Source organism: Macaca thibetana, chromosome 17 (genome assembly GCF_024542745.1).
Source record: "Macaca thibetana thibetana isolate TM-01 chromosome 17, ASM2454274v1, whole genome shotgun sequence".
NCBI lineage: Eukaryota > Metazoa > Chordata > Mammalia > Primates > Cercopithecidae > Macaca > Macaca thibetana.
The window spans coordinates 78,644,191-78,665,482 of record NC_065594.1 but is presented as its reverse complement, the minus strand read 5'-3'; the positions used below and the strand labels follow the sequence as shown (position 1 = coordinate 78,665,482).

General features: G+C 42.3%; 2 protein-coding genes across 29 annotated transcripts in view; one reads left to right on the top strand and one right to left on the bottom strand.

Moving 5' to 3' along the window:
- Nucleotides 1-21,292, bottom strand: part of UBAC2 (UBA domain containing 2) — an 885,094-nt gene that overhangs the window by 567,378 nt on the left and 296,424 nt on the right. The gene's annotated exons all lie outside the window — the stretch shown is intronic.
- DOCK9 (dedicator of cytokinesis 9) overlaps nucleotides 1-21,292 on the top strand; it is a 298,820-nt gene that overhangs the window by 269,547 nt on the left and 7,981 nt on the right. For 22 of the 28 annotated variants that reach the window (XM_050765940.1, XM_050765933.1, XM_050765954.1 and 19 more), the window contains 4 exons: nucleotides 10,602-10,724; nucleotides 11,433-11,546; nucleotides 13,098-13,244; nucleotides 17,587-17,797. In XM_050765940.1, coding sequence (XP_050621897.1) covers nucleotides 10,602-10,724; nucleotides 11,433-11,546; nucleotides 13,098-13,244; nucleotides 17,587-17,797 — 595 coding nt within the window. Of the gene's footprint in view, nucleotides 1-10,601; nucleotides 10,725-11,432; nucleotides 12,252-13,097; nucleotides 13,245-17,586; nucleotides 17,798-21,292 lie in introns of those variants that run through there. The other 6 variants (XM_050765959.1, XM_050765960.1, XM_050765958.1 and 3 more) reach the window with 3 other exon arrangements.

The window sequence follows — 21,292 nt, the reverse complement described above, 5'->3', positions numbered from 1 at the left end:
CCTCTGACTTTCAGGAACACCCGACTCTGTCTATGGAGTAGCTGCACTTTCACCACTTTACTTCCTTAATAAACTTGCTTTTACTTTGCACTGTGGACTTGCCCTGAATTCTTTCTTACACGAGATCCAAGAACCCTCTCTTGGGACCTGGATCAGGACCACTTTCCTATAACACCACGAACAAGCCTCCTTTGGTGGTCTACTTAGTGCCATGTTTTTCACATTTGTGTGGATTTTGTTGGTGGTTCGCTGTTTAAAATGGCCCCAGGGAAGCGCTTAAGTGGTGTCTGGAGTTCCTAAGTGCAAGAACACTGCCAAGTGTGAGTTACATAAGCTTTGTTCAGGTGTGAGTTCTAGTGCTGTTGGCTATATATTTAATGTTAATGAATCAACAATATGTATTTAGTTAGGTGTCTTTAAACAAAACACATAAAACAAGTGTAGGTATTGATTGGTTAATGAAAATATTGTAACCAGAGGCTCCCAGGAACTGAACCTTGCATTTTCTTTGGGAGGCAGGCAAGTGTTTGCTAATTCACAGTGATGTTACAGAACATAACTACCTCGGATGATGAGAACTGACTCTACCTAGCACACAAAACTGTTTTTTTACAGAACTACAGGTCTCACCATTGCAGAATTGCTGCTGAATGTAACAAACGTTATGTGAACTTCACTAGGCCAGTCTCTGGCTTCTATTAGTCAAAATTGTTTCTATTCAGGAATAGTTGCCAGTAAGAAACATAGTGTTTACATCCTTAGACTATCCTAGGAGATAGAGACATCAACAGAACACATTCAGGGATGTCTGTTTACATCTCATCCAAGCATGGCAGTAAAACCTTTAGAGCCAGCTCATCTCCACTTTACCCTTGACTGACAGTGCTCCTGGAGCCGTGAAAGTCACATGGCACGTCCTCACTGTTACAACGATTCTCCACAACAGTAGTAGCAGTGAGTAGGGAACTTGGCCAGTGGAGCTTGGGTAGCTGTTCTGCCTTTGCTGGATGCCAGCACATCACACTGCCCTGCTTCATTTTGCAAATGTGGACTGGGCTTCCTTGGCACTGAGCTGGGGGCCGGAGGTCGGAGAGTGAGCAAGCTGTGGTCCCTGCCATAGCACCCTACACTCCTGCTGCAGCTTCCCGCCCTCTGAGGAGAAACACCTCAACCACAGTCCCTTCAGTCTGAACTGGAAGTTGTCTGAATTCTTAATGACTTGAAAATTTCTAGATTGACACATGTTGATGAATTCCATAGACTGGCCGTGTGCCATGTGCTAGCTCAGGGATGTGTAAGTGAAAGTCCCTGCCTCAAAGAGTTTCACCCAGTGCAAGAATCCTCAAGCTTTCGGGTGCTTAGGAATTACTTGGATCCCTACTACAAATACAGATTCCCATCCTTATCCCCCAAACCCAGATTTAGTTGGGTGGGTGTGGGGCCCAGGAATCTGTGTTTTAATAAGCATCCAAGGTGATTACTCTGATGTAAGTGGTCCTCAACTGTACCTTGAGAGATGATGATATAGTAGAAATGCGCATTATGCTGTGATAGCACACCGTTGCCTAAGCCAGGTCACACATTTGCAGTTATTCCCAAATGGTAGGTAATACTGACGGCATCTAGCTTCATAGGTAAGATTAGTTAAATTCATCCTAAAATAGAGCAAATGGTATCTCAGTGAAAAAATGTTTAAACCCTGCACAGACATAGGCTCATGCAGGCATTTTCATGCACATGTGCGTACACACACACACACACACACACACACACACACACACAGTGTTAATGTGCTGTTTCCAGAGACAGATGCTCAGTGCCTTCAACTGCATCACTGAGGCACACTAAAATGGGCCTGGCTAATTACATTTTTAAAAGCGTCCTTGATGGCTTATGAACTTGTTGTGCTGAGTTCCTTTTATTATAACATGTTTTATAATATTAAAAATATAAATATATTATAAAATATTTCCCCAACCAATTATTACTGAACAGTTCTTTGCATATGTCAACAATATGGGAAAAAAATATCTTGGAATTTAAATTGTAAGCAAAGCAGTAAAACCATCAGGCACTCCATATGACTGCCCTGTAAGGTTACCACTATCTGACCATTGTCTGGGTTTGTTCTGGTTTTCAGGTGCAATGATTGGTGAGAATTTAAAGTACATTAATAACTGGAATTTCTGCTGATAATGTTATTCATATATATTCCAATGTTTCGTTATTGTGTCTTGGTCTTTGTGACTTATAATTTTGTATTGATGTATGGTCTCTCAAACTTAACTGCCGGTGATTACCAGTTATTTCTATTCAAAGAATTGTTACTTGATGCAGAAGCTGTAAAGGATTAGGTATAGAGTTGACATTAACTAGAATAATTAAGCTTACTAAATTAGGATTTAATGTTCAGTAATCCACACTCTACTTTTATGAGAGATTGACTTATTTTTTAATATAAAAGCTATTTTTAGTTTGTTATTGGGTAAAATCTGTGCTAACTCTGCTTTTTATAATATATAATACCATTTATTTACAATAATAAGTGATATTTGGACCGATCAACTATAGAATTTGAACTGCCTCTGAGTCAGAAAAGAAGAAAAAATAATGTTCAGTAGAGTATAAAACTTAATGATTTGTTATTTCCTAATTCTTGATAACCATCAAATTGTGAGACTTATTTCATAATGACTTACTAAGCTCTATTCACTTTATCAAACTTCCCTATTTCCCAGCCATTCTGGGGACTCTCCCTTGTTGAAGCCATCTTTTTTTTTTTTTTTTTTTTTTTTTTTTTTTTTACCAAATATAACAGATTCTCCCATAATGAACTCAATTATCTGTATCATATGGTACATACATATATATCAATACTTATATGCCACTTAAATTCAGGTTTCATTGTTATTAAACTATTCACTTGTTTATAACTTGACTACACAAGAGTAAAAATAGCATGTATTCAAATCATAGTTTAGGCTAGATGTGGTGGCTCACACCTGTTACCCCAGCAGTTGGAAGGCAGGGGCTGGAGGATCATGTGAACCCAGGAGTTCAAGACCAGCCTCGGAAATGTAGTGAGACCCTATCCCAACCAAAAAAAAAAAAAAAAATCAGCTGGGTGTATTAGTCTGTTCTCACACTGCTATAAAGAACTACCTGAGAATGGGTAATTTATAAAGAAAAGAGGTTTAATTGACTCACAGTTCTGCAGGCTTAACAGGAAGCATGGCTAGGAGGCCTCAGGAAACTTACAATCATGGCAGAAGGTGAAGGGTCTCACATGTAAGACCCGTCTCAAAAACAAAAAAGAAAAAACCCAAATCTTAGTCTATCAGTTAAAAACATTTGACTCAGGAAACCACCCATAAATTGTTTGACATATATTTAATAACTGACTAAATCTAGGGCTACTTAAAATATACCCGAAAGGCTGCTGTATACAGATATCTTGCTTGGATACACAGACCATCATTTTAAAACCAAATAATAAGATCTTCCTTATATAATACCTTATTGTCTGTTACGATAGTTGATGTATGTCTACATATGTTTTTATGTCTCATAAAATTATCTACATTTGATTGTTTATGTTTGACTGAGAAAGCTCCAAGTGTGCCAGTTCTGTGAACATACCCCTTCCCACCTCCACAGCCTCATTTCTTACCACTCTGAGATTTTAGATTCCAGGCCCTCAAACTTCATGTAAATCCTCCCGTGCTGTGCTGCCTTCACCCTCTTGCCTTTGCTTGGGCTGTTTTCCTGCAACCTGGGCTGTCTCCTCTCTTTTCCTTCTTATTCCCACTCCTGCCTTTCACTTTCACCTGACTATCCCGATGCTCTTTTCAGACCGAGCCGGTCATCACTCTCCTCAGCTTTCCATGCCTCGCCTTCCCTCCCCTGTCCCAGCTGGACAGATGCTGCTCCTTCCTGCCTCCCTGCACATTTCATTATCAGTACACTCACCGCCATCTTTTACCATCTCTTCCTGGACCTAGCTCCCACATGAGACTCCAGGGTCTAAGAGACAGGGAGTGTTTCTTCAACTGACTGATCTTTCTTCAGCTGACCTCCTCACTACCACCCAGGGACTCACTGACTGCTCATTAAATGAATCAGTACCCACTGCTCTCAAGTCAGAGTGCCTGCCCCTGCGACTTGCAGTTTGGGCATGTATTTGAATTCATTGGGTTTTCCTCTGTCCTCCGTGTCTTGCCATGTATATCACGTCTCTTCTGGTTGGTGGTCTTGAGCCTCTAGTATGTCAGTTCTGGCTGCTCTGAGGATGACCGTGTGTGTCTTTCAGGAAGCAAATTTCATTCATGACACATAGCCTAACAGACCATCCAAAACCTGCCCTTCACATTTGGAAAAAAATCTGTTGAGCAATTTTTATAAATTATAGAAACTTAATCATATTTATATAGATTTGTGTTACAACCCCAGTGTCAAGCAGTGTGCCTTGCATGTAGTAGATGCTTGGTAAAATATTTGAACAAATGATACACTAGATGGATGACTCAATGATGTGGTGGTAAGGGTGCATAGTCATAACTTTGGTAACTCTTTGAGAATACGTTTTCATTTTTAATGAGATTGCATTAAAATTGATTCAGATTCTTATTATGCTATAACTGGTATGGCGAGGAGTTAAGACTCTTTACATCTCCGATCTGATTCACAATGGACAGGGTGTCATTGTAGATTTACATCTAGTGTGAGGACCATGGCTTACTAGTTATAGTAACTAGTAAGTTACATGGTTATAGTTTTCCACAAAAACTTTACATTTCTCGGCTGGCTTATGCCTGTAATCCCAGCACCTTGGGAGTTAAAGGCAGGCGGATCACGAGGTCAGGAGATCAAGACCATCCTGGCTAACATGGTGAAACCCTGTCTCTACTAAAAATACAAAAAAGATTAGCTGGGCATGGTGGTGGGCGCCTGTAGTCCCAGCTACTCAGGAGGCTGAGACAGGAGAATGGCGTGAACCCAGGAGGCGGAGCTTGCAGTGAGCCAAGATCATGCCACTGTACTCCAGCCTGGGCAACAGAGTGAGACTCCATCTCAAAAACCAAAAAACAAAAACAAACAAACAAAATAACTTTACATTTCTCTTTGAAAAGGCCCAATGATGAGAACCAAAGGGACCAAATGATTAGTCTGTAAGTAAACCTAAGGATAGTTTTAAAATGGGAAAAGTTCCATGCCCTTGATGGTTTCGTTATCAGAAGGATGCCTTGTTATACAATATGTCTTCCCCATGGGAAATTAGGTCCTCTTGGAATTCTTCCATCTCTACTGCAGTCCCACAACACCGCCGAGAGTTAAGATAATAAATACACACTGGCAGTGTCTTTGACCTAAGATATGCCAGAAATGCAAGGCTTTGGTAAAGGGAATCTTAGCATATTTCCTTACAGACAAGGATAGCTATTATTATCTAGTAAATATCATTAATATTACTAAGAAAAGTACACATTGACTCACTCATCCAATGGATACTGACTACCCAATGTGTATGAGACACTGTGGGATTACATAGATTATATAGCCTAGTAAAAATTAAAGTTATTTTATTTTATTTTATTTTATTTTGAGACAGGATCTGACTGTCACCCAGGCTGGACTGCAGTGGTGCGATCTCAGTTCACTGCAACCTCCTCCTCCTGGGCTGAAGTCATTCTCCCACCTCAGCCTCCCAAGTACCTGGGACTACAGGCATGCACTACCACACCCAGCTAATTTTTTTTGTATTTTTTATAGAGATGGGGTTTCACTATGTTGCCGAGGCTTGTCTTGAACTCCTGAGCTCAAGCAATCCGCCCACCTTGCCTTCCCAAAGTGCTGGGATTATAGGCGTGAGCCACTGTGCCTGGCCTAAGGTTTTTCAAAAAACTTAATACAAAGTAGAAAGTGATGATAGTGGCCGGGCACAGTGGCTCACACCTGTACTCCCAACACTTTGGGAGGCAGAGACTGGAGGATTGCTTGAGCCCAGGAGTTTGAAACCAGCCTGGGAAACATAGGGAGACCCTGTCTCTACAAAAAAAAAGTTTAAAACAAACTTAGCTGGGCATGGTGGCATGCACCTGTAGTCCCAGCTACCCAGGAGGCTGAGGCCGGAGGATCACTTGAGCCTAGGAGGTCAAGGCTGCAGTGAACCATGATCATCATGCCACTGGACTCCAGCCTGGGCAATAGAGCAAGACCTTCTCAAAAAAGAAAAGAAAGAAAGTGATGATTGTAATAGAACAGGCTTATTAGCCTGTGAATTAACATGCAGAATTTGCAGTTTTCAGACCATTTTGATTGGTAAAGTTTTATGTGATCTTCACAAACATCAATTTAGGTTAGACCTGTAATACATTCCCTGGTTTTACAAATATGAAGAAATACATATATTTATAATGTTTATTGATAATTTTTATGCTTTTATCTAGCTTTTTATAATCAGAGAAGCATGAAAAGAATCATAAAAATTTGTTATGGTTAGTACGGATAGATTTTCCATTGGAAAAGATTTGAGACAAAACTAAGAATGGCATACATCTGACCAGGCGTAGTGGCTCACGCCTGTAGTCCCAGCATTTCGGGAGGCCAAGGTGCGTGGATCACTTGAGGTTAGCAGTTCGAGACCAGCCTGGCCAACATGATGAAACCTCGTCTGTACTAAAAATATAAAAATTAGCTGGGTGTGGTGGCACACGCCTGTAATCCCAGCTACTTGGGAGGCTGAGGCAGGAGAATCACTTGAATCCGGGAGGCGGAGGTTGCAGTGAGCCAAGATTACACCACTGCACTCCAGTCTGGGCAACAGAATGAGACTTTTGTCTCAAAAAAAAAAAAAAGCGTACATCTTTATAATACAGATACAAAGGAAAAGAGTTGGTGTGAAAACCGTTTCTGATTTATTCGTGTCTTTTGCTGCTATGGTGGTTACTACATGTATCTGGATTTATGAGACCTGCAATAAAAGCAGGAGAAAACTGATGGACCTTTTAATAAGCACCGGTACAGAGTTTGGTCACACAAATGACACTTTTATGACTCGTGTGCTATAAATATGACATGGGAGGTAAATGGTCTTGCTTAGATAGCGTTTCCTGGTAAATTGATTCACAACTGCTTTAAAAATGTGTATTTACCTTGAATCTGTAAACTTTGTAGGCATTAGTCCTGTAGTGAAACATTAGGGCTGGTAATGAAAAACACAGGCCTTGCCCTTCATTTACAATATTCTGAAGGATATACATATTTTCAAAAGCATCCATAAGACCCTTAATAAAATATTAGTAAATTGAAGGCTGGGCGTGGTGGCTCACGCCTGTAATCTCAGCACTTTGGGAAGCTGAGGTGGGTGGATCACCTGAGGTCAGGAATTCAAGACCAGCCTGACCAACATGGAGAAACGCTCTCTCTACTAAAAATACAAAAAAGTAGCCAGGCATGGTGGTGCATGCCTGTAATCCCAGCTACTTGGGAGGCTGAGGCAGGAGAATCGCTTGAACCGGGGAGGCAGAGGTTGCAGTGAGCCGAGATTGCACCGTTGCACTCCAGCCTAGGCAACAAGAGTGGAACTCTGTCTCAAAAAAAAATATATATATATATATATGTAAATTGAATCTAGCAGTACATACCACGTAGGGTTTATTCTGGGAGTGCATAGTTGGCTCTGCATTGAAAAGCCAATCAAATTAATTAATCATATCAACAGAATAAATAGGAAAAACCATATGATTTTGTCAGTAGATGCATAAAGAGTATTTGACAACCTTCAACATCCATTCATAATTAAAAAAAGATAACTAGGAATAGAAGGAACTTCCTTAGCCTGAAAACAAAAAGACTGTCTACAAAAAACCTGTAGCTAGCATCATATTTAATTGTGAAAGACTGACGGCTTTGCCCTAAAATTGGGAACAAGACCATAATACCTGCTTTACTGACTATTCAATATCATGCTGGAGGTTCTAGCCAGTGTAGTAAGGCAAGAAAAAGAAATAAATCTTTTCATATTCACATAAGACATAGTTATAAGGAGAAGATCCCAAAGAACTTGGAAAATAAGCTACTAAAACTGTTAAGTCAATTTAGCAAGATCACAGGATACAAGATTCATATACAAAAATTAACCTTCTTCGTTCTTATACTATGGTTTTACTATATAGTTCATGATTATTTAATATAATTTTGAGAAACAAATAAGCTGGATGATATTTAATCTTATTCCAAAAAGCACTTTCCTTTAAAATGATCAAGAAAATTTTAAAACAGTGCTATTTACAGTAGCATAAAAAATATCCTGTGGTTTGGCACAAGGATGGAGACATATATCAATAGAACAAAACAGTCCAGAAATGGACCCACACACTTGTTATCAGTTGATTTTTGACAGAGGTTCAAAGGCAATCCAAGAGAAGGCATAGTCTCTCATCAGATGGTATTGAAACAATTGGATATACATATGCACAAAAGAACCTTGACACTTCATTAGAAAATAACCCCAAATGGATCATAGTCTAAAATGTAAAATGTGAAACTATAAGACTTCTGGAAGAAAACATAAGAGAAAATCTTTGTGAACCTGGGTTAGATAAATATTTAGCTATAACATATAAAGCACAATCCAGAAAGTAAAAACTCGATACATCAAACTTTGTAAAATTAAAAACCTTGGCTCTTTAACGGACACTGTTAAGAAGACCTAGACATAGGCTGGGCACTATGGCACACGCCTGTAATCCCAGCACTTTCGGAGGCCGAGGCTAATCACATGAGGGCAGGAGTTCAAGAACAGCCTTGCCAGCATGGCAAAACCCCATCTCTACTAAAAATACAAAAAATTAGTTGGGCGTGGTGGTACACGCCTGTAATCTCAGCTACTGGGGAGGCAGAGGTTACAGTGAGCCAAGATCATGCTGCTGTACCCCAGCCTAGGCAACAGAGCAAGACCCAGTCTCAAAAAAAGCTAAAATAAATTTTAAATTAAAAAAAAAAAACCTAGAGACAAACCACAGATTGGGAGAAATAGTTACAAATCACATATCTGGTAAAGGACTTTTATCCACAGTATATAAAGAACTCTCAAAATTCAATAATAAAATAAGCAATCCAGTAGAAAAATGAGCAAAAGATTTGAATAGATACTTTACCAAAGCTATATATAACAAATCAACAAATTAAAATTAATTCAGCATCATTAATGAAACCCCTCTAAAATGGGCTTAAACATTAGAGGTCAAGTATTGGATCCCACTAGGAAATGCCACGGAGAGATTAACATCAATCAGTCCAAACCTTTTTATTCATGACACGATCACTTTGCTGGGCAGCAGAAGGGAGGCCCTTCACTCTGCTAATAAGGCAGACGGGCCCCCTTCCATGGCCATGAGAGGAATGCCAGCTTAGCCAAGCTACAGTCTGGTAGGAGCATTTCTTCAAATTCCAAGCTGGGGTCCTAAAATTCACCCTGATTGGCCTGCTTAGGTCACATGTCCACCCATGATGAAGCAATGCCTGTGGCCAGGAAATAGATTTGTGCTGATTAGTGTAAGTCCAGGCCACAATTTTTTTTTTTTTTTTATTATGCTTTAAGTTCTAGGGTACATGTGCACAACATGCAGGTTTGTTACATATGTATACATGTGCCATGTTGGTGTGCTGCACCCATCAACTTGTCAGCACCCATCAACTTGTCATTTACATCAGGTATAACTCCCAATGCCATCCCTCCCCACTCCCCTCTCCCTACAATAGGCCCCGGTGTGTGATGTTCCCCTTCCCATGTCCAAGTGATCTCGTTGTTCAATTCCCACCTATGAGTGAGAACATGCAGTATTTGGTTTTCTGTTCTTGCGATAGTTTGCTGAGAATGATGGTTTCCAGCTGCATCCATGTCCCTACAAAGGACACTAACTCATCCTTTTTTATGGCTGCGTAGTATTCCATGGTGTATATGTGCCACATTTTCTTAATCCAGTCTGTCACTAATGGACATTTGGGTTGATTCCAAGTCTTTGCTATTGTGAATAGTGCTGCAATAAACATATGTGTGCATCAGGCCACAGTTCTTGAGCCATGGATAGTGTTAACTTCCTCCAAAGTTCAAGTGCTTTAGTGGAAGCAGAGTAACTACCTAAACTTCAATTGGTAGAAATTTCCAAGGTGAAGCAGGCACGGTGCCCACCACACTCCATCACTAAATCACTCTAATTTGTGTTAAAGTCATGCTTAGTAACGCTCCATGTCGTAGCATTGTCATTGTTCCTCAGAAAAGGAAAATTGCTAGATGGTATTTATTAAGACTAGGAACAAAAATTGAGAGCCCCTGTGATGGTATCAGTGTCAGTTTTTCCATGTATTACGCAGTTGTGCAGGGTGATCCTTTTTCGTTTTTGCTTGTGACCATGATTGAAAAAATGCCTCCCTAAAAAAAACTGCGGTGATGAAGAAACGGCTCCCTAAAAAAGAATGTTGTAAGTGTCTGTTGTGAAAAGTTCCTCCTCGCAGTCTTAGCATTTAGCATTCTGCAAGGGGTGCCATGTCGCAGTCCCCCTAACGTTCTTCTCTCGCTGCTGGCCCTCCTCTTTGATCAGGACGTGCTGATGGAGCTCCTTGAGCAGTGCGCAGATGGACTCTGGAAAGCCGAGCGCTATGAGCTCATCGCCGACATCTACAAACTCATCATCCCCATTTATGAGAAGCGGAGGGATTTTGAGGTATGGGAGTGCCTTTTTGTTTTTTTCCTATTTGAAAGCATGACGCTGTGACATATAGCCAGACCTGCACATATGCAAGAGAGTAAGCAGGTCACAGGCCAGTGATGAGCGGGGGAGTCTCTGACCCTCCACGTGACGCTGAAGGTGGTGGCCAGTCATCATCGCCAAATAGTCATCGGGTATCACCCAGACCTGGGCCCCGCCTCTGTGGAGACCCCCACATCTCAAAGTACAGGGTAACCACCTGGCACTCCACTTTTGAAAGGCTGCCATGAACAGAGTTTTGTGATCACCAGGTGTCCCCTTTCTCAGAACTCTTCCTTACTCCACCTGCGTGGAAGGATGGTGTCCCTTCCGCCCATGCTGGCCTTGGGAGTTCATCCAGTTTCTCTAGGCATATCAAATGGAGCAGGAAAAGCAAAGGCCAAGAATCACGTTGGGGAACCATCTCTGACATCGCACCTTAACTTGAAAACAGGGCTTGCTTACTATAATGTGGAAATGTGATGGGTCCTCACATGTGGGCTGGCCTTTGGGTAGGAAGCGTTACCATTCATTAATGATCACTACAAGCAGCGCAGCCAGGATGTGCGTGAGTGTATTTTTATTCAAGTTCGAGGACTTTCACCTCCATTATCACATTTGTTATTTTAAAATCGATTCTCCTGTTTGCACATGGGAAGAAATGGGCTTTGTTCTGCTTTCCAGAGGCTGGCCCATCTGTATGACACGCTGCACCGGGCCTACAGCAAAGTGACCGAGGTCATGCACTCAGGCCGCAGGCTGCTGGGGACCTACTTCCGGGTAGCCTTCTTCGGGCAGGTGAGCCTCCTGTCCGTTCTGCAGTGTCCTAAGTCCTTTAAGGGAAAAAAAAAAAAAAAAACTATAATAAAGTTATATCTTATAAATTCTCTGTTTTCTGCAAATGCTAATTTGATGAATTTGTCATATTTAGTATGATTCTTACCTTCCTCAGTAGTAAACTTTCTGCTTTTTTTCTTTCTTCCTGTCTTTTCTTTATTACTTTCTTAAGGCAGCGGTAAGTTCTTCCTCCATAAGACATTCTTAGCAACATCTTTGGTACTTCAGTGTGGTTTGCAAGTTTCCTTTTCAAGTCTGTATGTATATCTGTCTAGTCATTACAAACTCCAAAAAAATTAACATTTTATTCCATTTACAGAAATAAATCACCTGTTTTCGTATACATCTATATTGCATGTTTTAAACCAAAATTAAGACTTTCTGGTGTCCTTTGTGCCTGTGCATCTTTATCTTTTGTAATATCATATCTCCACAAGTATATTTACAATTACAGTATTTCAGAAACCCTATAGAAAAGGATTTATCTAAATTTAACTTAAATCTTAACCTTCAAGTCTCTAACATTATTAAATGGTATAAATTATAATACATGTATTTAGGGCGTGTGGTTTTCTATGAGCATTATATAACCTTCAATTTATTCTGTTATTGTCTTTTATAACTTTATAGCAATACCAGTTTACAGACAGTGAAACAGATGTGGAGGTAATTACAGTAAATGCCTTAAGTAATATAGCGAAATTACTGCATCTAAACTCCTAGTTTGATGTGGATGTTTTTTGTTTCATGCTAGCCTGCATTTTTTTTTTTTTTTTTTTTTTTTTTTTACTGTTTTGTGCACCATTTTCTCTCTCTTAATTCAGATGAGAAACTTTTAAAAATTTTCTTTTAAACATTAACCCCAGTTGGACTTTTTAATTTTCAACCTTTTTCACTTCCCATGCAATTCTAAGCCTTGTAGTCAAACATGATTGGTGCTAAAACAGATGATGACTGGTGAGATGAAAATATTTTCTGATATTGAGCTACAGGTCTTCGATATTTTTTTCTCATCGGTAAAGCAAAATAGAATTTATACAAGCTTTACATAACTTTTACTAAACCTACTCCAGACCCCGAAACGCTTCAGGTCATGCCATAAAATCCTGTGTGCATGGGAGCCGTCAGGAGAAGGGAGGCATGTCCACTTCCGAGCCTGCCTGTCGCGGGCTGCGTATCATTTTCTAGTGAGTTCTGCTTCTTGGGAAAGTGAAACAGGCTTGACACCCATTAGATTTCCCTGGAACAGCACAGTCTTGTATCCAAAATCTCTCATTTCACTCAACACTTAATGACCGCATTCTTGAATAAGTTTGCAACTTTGTGTTTTTCCTTTATCTTTGCACCTAGACTTCATGTTATTACCATTTCCTTTCTCATTCAGAAAACCCGTTTAAGTAGGATCTTTAGACTCATTCCTTTTTTTTCCCCCTTGTAACAAAAGAACCCTTCCTAGGTGGTAAACCTTGGGCTTACATTCAGGGATAGCTCTAATTGTGCTTTATGTCACAGGGATTCTTTGAAGATGAAGATGGAAAGGAGTATATTTACAAGGAACCCAAACTCACACCGCTGTCGGAAATTTCTCAGAGACTCCTTAAACTGTACTCAGATAAATTTGGTTCTGAAAATGTCAAAATGATACAGGATTCTGGCAAGGTACGACCATGTTTGGATAAGTTTCATAGCAATGTAATGCTGTGATTGATTACATATTATATATATTTAAATGTATATAGGAAAAAACTCAAGAAAAATATTAAGGATGGTTGGCCATGAGTGGCAGGTGTATTTTCTTCCTAATACCTTTAGTGCTTTCCATTACATGCTTGACATTAAAAAATCTTTATCGCCTAATTTTTAAAACATCTAATTTTACAAAATAATTAACATCTGATGGAATACGCCATTTTTAGTCCAGCTATTTAGAAACTCTGACAGAATGAGGCCCACGGCTCTGTTACTCACTGCACCTCTCCCTGCATATAGCACATGACTTGCCACTCTGTCACTGATGGCTGGATGTAAGAACAGGTGAACAGATGGGTGGATGGGCAAATGGATACATGGACAGGCCAAGGAATGAACTCACCAGCAGCATGACTGTGGGAACAGTAATCACTTTCTGCTTAGAGAGGCTGTCCTTTGGCATTCTGTTCTCACAAAGACCCTTTTGGAACCTGCACCTTTGTCCTGTACCTTTGTGTGTCCCACCCTCCTCAGGACATCTCCAGGAGGTCTGGTCTCCCTCAAGCAAAGATAGTGCCCCCGTTCTTTGTGTTAGAAATGCACCTCTTCCTCCGCTCTCACCAGTGATGAGCCCTGCCTCTTCCTAAAGACACCATTTTAGAGAGATCCTTAGTTCCTTTAGTTACAGGGTGAACTCCAAAATTGGGGTTCAGCCTGGAAGGCCCTGGGGGTTCTTGGCTTTGCACAGAAGGAATTCAAGAGCAAGCTGACAGAGTAAAGTAAAAGAAGTTTATTAAGAAAGTAAAGGAATAAAAGAATGACTACTCCACAGGCAGAACAGTGGCATGGGCTGCTTGACCGAGTAAACTTATGATTATTTCTTGATTAGATGCTAAACATGGGGTGGATTATTCATGAGTTTTCTAGGAAAGAGGCAGGGAATTCCCAGAACTGAGGGTTCTCCCCCTTTCAGAGCATATAGAGGAACTTCCAGGTGTTGGCTTGGTGTTTGTCAACTGTCATGGCGCCAGTGGGAGTGTCTTATAGTATGGTAATGCATTATAATTAGTGTATAATGAGCAGTGAGGACAACCAGAGGTCGCTTTCATTGCCATCTTGATTTGGATGGGTTTTGGCCGGCTTCTTTACCACATCTCATTTTATCAGTGGGGTCTTTGTGACCTATACCTTGCAAAACCAGTCCTACCGACCTCCTGTCTTACTTCTTTCCTGAACCCTCCTTTGGAGTCCTCAGTACTGGAATCTGTTTCTTTGGGACCCATCATTTTCTCCCGAGAAGAATCCTCAGTTCTCCTGCCCAGCTGGGTAGGGATCTGGGGAGGGGACCGCCAGGGGAGGAGTACACATCTGACTGCTGGATTCCAGATGCAGAAGTACCCGCCCTTGCCCATTCGGTACCTTGCCTACTTTGCACTGAGCCTAGTGGACCCACTCAGTGTTTGTCCAGCCCAGTTTTTTCAGAGAACGACCTCTTCTCTCTTGTGCGGTGGAGCTAGGGAAGGGAACCTGGAATTCCGACTCCAGATGGAGACTTCGGGCCACTGTCCCCATTTTGTGCCCTCCATCTCACTCAGTCTCTCGAATTGCTTCAAGGGTAAGCCTCCGTTGGCTTCTGGGGGCTGCACTGACTCACTTCTGTTACCCACCTCATTGGAACATGGATTAGGTTTCTCTGTTTTGCTGAGTTGGGTAGAACGCCTCAATGTGCCTGTCCTCCAAAAATTCATTGACACGTCTCCTCTGCTGCTGTCTTCTGTCCCCGTCCCTGGATCCATGCAGGTTAATTCCTAACTGTCCTTTTAAAGAGTTGCACAAAGGAAAAAGGATGAACACATATGGGTCAATTTTTAACCAGAAACCCTAACTCAACCTTATTATGACCCCCTTGCTTCATAGATTTGCCTCTTTCTCTGAAACTGAAACCTTTGTCTGGATCAAATGGTTGCTTTAACGGGACAGCCTTTTCTCCAGGTTCTCAGTCATTCTCCTTCCCCTTTAAATATGAGGCAGCAGCTGAGTTACTGGATCATCTGTTCTACCAATCACCAGTCCTCCCTTCCTGTCCTGATTCACATGTCCAGCCCAGAAAGCGAAATGTAGGGAAATACCACTGAAACATGGGCAAGACAGCTTCACTCCCACTGCCTTTAAATTCTTTCTGCTTTAAATTATTTCTGCTAAAGAAAGTTAAGTTTTGGGCTGGGCGTGGTGGCTCACGCCTGTAATTCCAGCACTTTGGGAGGCCGAGGCGGGTGGATCACGAGATCAGGAGATCAAGACCATCCTGGCTAACATGGTGAAACCCTGTCTCTACTAAAAATACAAAAAGATTAGCCGGGCATGGCGGCAGGCACCTGTAGTCCCAGCTACTCAGGAGGCTGAGGCAGGACAATGGCGTGAACCTGGGAGGTGGAGCTTGCAGTGAGCTGAGATCGCGCCACTGCACTCCAGCCTGGACAAAAGTGCGAGACTCCGTCTCAAAAAAAAAAAAGAAAGTTAAGTTTTAATAGGTTTGGATAAAATTAGAATGAATGGCCAAATGGCTTTTTCTAAAATACAAATAATAACTTTTTTTTATTTTTATTTTTTGAGATGGAGTCTCACTCTGTCACCCAGGCTGGAGTGCAGTGGCGCGATCTTGGCTCACTGCAATCTCTGCCTCCCAGGTTCGAGAGATTCTCGTGCCTCAGCCTCCCGAGTAGCTGGGGTTACAGGAGTGCGCCACCACACCTGGCTAATTTTTTTATTTTTGGAGAGACAGGGTTTCACCATGTTGGCCAGGCTGTTCTCCAACTCCTGACCTCAAGTGACCTGCCTGCGTCAGCCTCCCAAAGTGCTAGGATTACAGGCGTGAGCCACCGAGTCTGGCCCAAATAATAACTTTCTATGACTTTATGTATTTTCTTCTAAAGTTTCAGGCACTTTTCCATCTGTTTTTCATTCTTCTTCACAGTCATCTCTGTTTTGAGAACAGCTCTCTTTTGTTTGCCTGCTTACACCAGTATGGCTCCATGTTCTCTGCAGTCATTTCTTTTGTGTCCCTTTTTATTGCTCTAGAAGGTTAAACACATTAAAATGTGCAAAATTCATTTCTCTTCCTAGTGAATTAGCTTTTGTTTCTGCATAGGAAATGCCTATGTTTAATTCTCTATCATGTCACAGAAATGAGAGTACCACCAATTCTAGCAATGTGGTTTTAAAAGCATTTATGTGTTGAACAGAAACTAAATTTATCATTAGAATAGTCTAGATTAATCGGTACCTGTATTAAATTAATTAATATGTAGCTATTTGCATCTAATCTCAGCTGTCTATAGAGTAATGATAATTTGGAGGCCTAGCTTCCAAACATTATTCCTAAAATAAACATTTGTCTCTCTAAGCCAAATATACTAAAAATGCAGTTTAAGAAACAATCAGGGAAATCCAGACTGGAGGTCATTCAATAAGAAAACCAGCAGTTTGGGAGGCCAAGGCGGGCGGATCACCTGAGGTCGGGAGTTCGAGACCAGCCTGACCAACATGGAGAAACCCTGTCTCTACTAAAAATACAAAATTAGCCGGGCGTGGTGGCACACACCTGTAGTCCCACCTACTCAGGAGGCTGAAGCAGGAGAATCACTTGAACACAGGAGGCAGACATTGCAGTGAGCTGAGATCATGCCATTGCACTCCAGCCTGGGCAACAAGAGCGAAACTCTGTCTCAAAAAAAATAAATAAATAAAAATAAATAATTAATTAATTCAATGTTATGGGAAAAATGAATGATAGGGAATTCTTCTAAATTAAACATGACTAGGGACATAACAACTAAATGTAAAGTGTGATTGTTGATTAGATTCTGATCCAAACACAGGTATCTATAACTAACATTCTGGAGACATTTGAGAAAATGGTAATGTAGACTGGGTATTGGATGGTATTAGGGAATCAGTGTTAATTTGGGTGGGCATGATAACGTATTGTGGTTGTAGAAGCGAACGTCCTCAGTTTTAGGAGAAGCTGACTGTAGTATCCTGATGTGCTCTGCTTGCTTTGAAATGGTTCCACTGGAAAGAAAAGTCTGTATGTGTGTGTGTGCGCGCGTACACAGGTGTATGTGTATGTATATTTGAGACAAATAGAGCAAACTGCTAGCAGTTGTTGATCCAAGTGGTGGATATGTGGATGTTTGTTGTACTCTTTTCTCCATTATATTTACTAATAAAATGTTGGAAAATACCACGTAGGTAAGGACTGAGCAGTTCCTTCACGGAGTACCAATCTTCCATTGTGCTGTTTCAATTAAAGGTCAACCCTAAGGATCTGGATTCCAAGTATGCCTACATCCAGGTGACTCACGTCATCCCCTTCTTTGACGAAAAAGAGTTGCAAGAAAGGAAAACAGAGTTTGAGAGATCCCACAACATCCGCCGCTTCATGTTTGAGATGCCGTTTACGCAGACCGGGAAGAGGCAGGGCGGGGTGGAAGAGCAGTGCAAACGGCGCACCATCCTGACAGGTATGGGCCCCAGAAGCCTCATGGACACCAGCCTGGACGCCTCGCTGAAGAGCTGTCCAGAGGGATTCAGAAGCTTCAGGACTGGAAGGGCCTTTCGAGCTCAGTTAGCCACCACCACACCCATTTCAGTTTCCCATTTATCTAGTGCTTCCTTTTGAATACTTGGGATGTTTTTCTGTTGACACTTCCTTCTTCCACAAGACCAGAAGTTCATATCCAATCGAAGGTCACTTACCCTTCTGAGAGTCTGATGAAAATGGCAGGCCTTATGTGCCCAGATGCTTTTGCACACAGTCTAAGGTGACTTATGGACTCCAGGTCCAGCAGCCACACCCAGTCCTGGAGGGACCCATCTCACACACCTGTCTCAGGTTCTAGCATGGACCTGCTCAGCAGTCTCAGGCTGTGAGTAAACGGGATGTGAGCTCGGATCGCCCACATCATTGCCCCTGGGGGCTGGCCAGCTGCCACTTGAATGCCTCCTCCGCGAAGCTCACTGCATTCAGTGGCTGTCCACAATTTCAGCTTAGGCAGTTCTCACTGATCCCTTTGGCATTGTTGAGCCAGTGACAACCCACTCTGGGAAATGTGTTTTGCATCATTTCCCAGCCCCTGGCAAGTGTCCAGTCATCCTCGGGTGATTTTTACCTTCTGGGGGAGAGCTTGACCCATCCATGCCTCGTTAGGGTCAGCGACATCACTGGGGTAACCTAACATAAAATGCTTCCTTGACCAAGCAATATCAGTGGGAGGGCCATTCAGAATGCCAGGTGTGCCAGTTTTCACCACACGTCTTCCAAAGAGTGGCCCTAGTTAAGTCAGACCAGGAAAGGGCCTGCTTCCCGGAAGTTGGGGTTGTTGAGTTTCCGTCTGGGCAATAATATGCACTATCATGATGAGCGGAAGGAGCTGTGGAGATGCCACGCCCAGGGGCTTATCAGCTCTCACCCGCAAAGTGTATGCTTTAAAAAGACAGATTGGATGGCGTGGGGTTTAAATCTCAGTAAAGCTGTTATCAAAAAAAAAATACAGGTTTTTATGAATTAGCCCAGGACAACGTATTGCAGGGAGCTTTTCACACTCCCTATGAGGGAAATGAGATAAAAGTTAAACCAAAACAAACAAAACTGTTCTTAAAGTGTCCCTACTCCTGCTTTTAAGAAGATAGCATATGTAAAGCACAAATGATATTATCCTCACAAACATCACCCCACCCCAAATAATTATTTTTTTAAGGCACACATTAGTACCAAATTCTCATTAAGCAAGATAACTGCTCTTCGAGACGGAATCACTTTATGGGAATCACCAGCTTACAGTGTTTATGGCTCAGCTGTGATGACTTCCCTTCTGACCCGCTAAGTCAGTGGTTACCAAAGGTTGGTCCAGGACCAGCAGCATCAGCACGCCCAGGGAACTTGTTAGAGATGGAAGTTCCAGGTCCCCACCTCCGAAACTGCTGGATCAGGAACTCTGGGGGCGGGGCCAGCTCTTTGTGTTCAGCAAGCCCTCCCGGTGATCCTGGTGCACGCTCAGGTTAGAGAACTGCTGCCTGTAATAAACCTAGTTCACTGCTGAGTCAGGGTCAGGAGTTTTGGGTTGGTTATTGTTAAGGCAGTGTACTGATTCATAAACGTTCATGACGATAGGCTGTTTTCCCAGGGCACATTTCTCCATCGTTTTGTTAGGGACTACGTTAGATTAGATAAAGCACATGAGCAACGCTCTGTATCTGCAGGAACAAGCGGACAGAGAGTGCGCTGCAGAGAGAGGCGGGGCAGACACCTGTGTTGTTGGCTTAGGGATTGCCGTCCACCGCTGTGGGTTGAGGCAGCCTACACAGCGGCGACGCTGTCCTGGGGGTCCTGTAGGCCTGGGTCACAGCCTCACTGTGTGACCTTGGGCAGGTCACGCTTCCTCTCTGTGCCTTAGTTTCCTCATCTGCAAAATGCGAGTTAGAACACTCATTATATTGTCATAAGTTTGTAAACAGTAAGCAGCAGAGGAGAGAAAGTTCTTCATTTTTTGCTAGATTTCATCTGCTGTTGAGCTAGATACACACACCAGGGCATTCTGAAGGCTGGACCTGAGGGTTTTCCCTCAAGTTATCAACCCCTCAGGTTCCTCTTCCATTGCATTGCTTCGTACCTAACCTTTGGCCTTCCAAAGGTCAAAGGGAGCCCAGGCCTTCCCTGCCCTCTGCACCAGGAAAAGGCTCACCTTCCTGGGTAGTTCGCAGTCAGCTGACTGTAACTGTGCGATCATTTGAAAAACCTCATAATCACCCTCCATCCTCCTTCAGTGGAAATTTCCGAGCCTGTCCCAAAGAAGGGGGGCGGGGAGATGCCTCCCTGCCTTCTTTCATGGAACTTCTGCCAAGGAGTTTCTTCCCAGTCACTATTCCAGAGTCTTCCAAACCTGGGTTAGCCTCCGGCCCTCCACCTTCTATTCAAGACACACAAACCAGCAGTCACCATACTCATCACTGGGCCTGCCCTGTCCTCCTTTCTAAAGGGCTGGCTCAGTCGGTCACCTAATTGTCCACCTTCCAGAGCCAGGTTGGACTCTCATGCAGTCATTTGGGCAGTAATGCATTCATTCATTCAACAAAATGTATTGCACACTGACACTGTGCCCATTGGCACGCTAATGAAACACATCTGTGGGCCTGTGCAGCTGGCATTCTAGCCAGAGGAGACAGACGATAAACAGTACCCAGGTGAGTAAATATACCTCTGGTGGAACGTGATCTGTATTCCAGAGAAAGCAAAAGGAGACTGGGAACCTAGAGTTGACCTCCTTCCTCAGAAACAGGAAGGCAGCCCCACTCCTCCCCTGAAGCACAGCCCTCTGTCCAAGTACAAGCAGGCCTCTGCCAGCGCTCCCTCCCTGGGAGGCTGAGTCCTCGCCATCCTACCAGGGAGCTTTATGGATCCCCGGCGCTACCACTTAAAATCTGTGAAACCAAGTCAGGAGTCCTTCACCTTTCACTGATAAAACATTGTGAAAAGGCAGCAGGCCTGTAAGTATGTGACAAATGAGGCTGCCTCAGGGCGGACATGTTTTGCACCTTTGTCTGGATGTTGGACGGCCCATCGGAGCCCTGTGTTTCCCAGGGGCTGGCCCTGTTTCCCGTCCTGTGATGAGTCCTTCCCAATTAAACTCTTCCCTAGCCACTTGCTAACTAGAGACCAGGACCACTCCCGTCTGATATTTGCTTGTTCAAAAAGAAAATAAGCTTTTAAGTACATATCTACTATCTATTAGTAAATATATGTCAAGTGAGAATATTAGATATTTCTATATTATACAGAGCAGTAAGAAATGTGAAACAGCAAATCACAACCTGCTGCTTTTCTGTTCATTTTTAAATTAACTCCTTTGTGTTGATGTTTAGGTATCTCATTATGATAAAGGAAAACAATGTTAATCAGTTATTTTGGTTTAAAAACATATAAGAAAAAGTAAATACTTTTATTTTTCTTTCTTATTCAT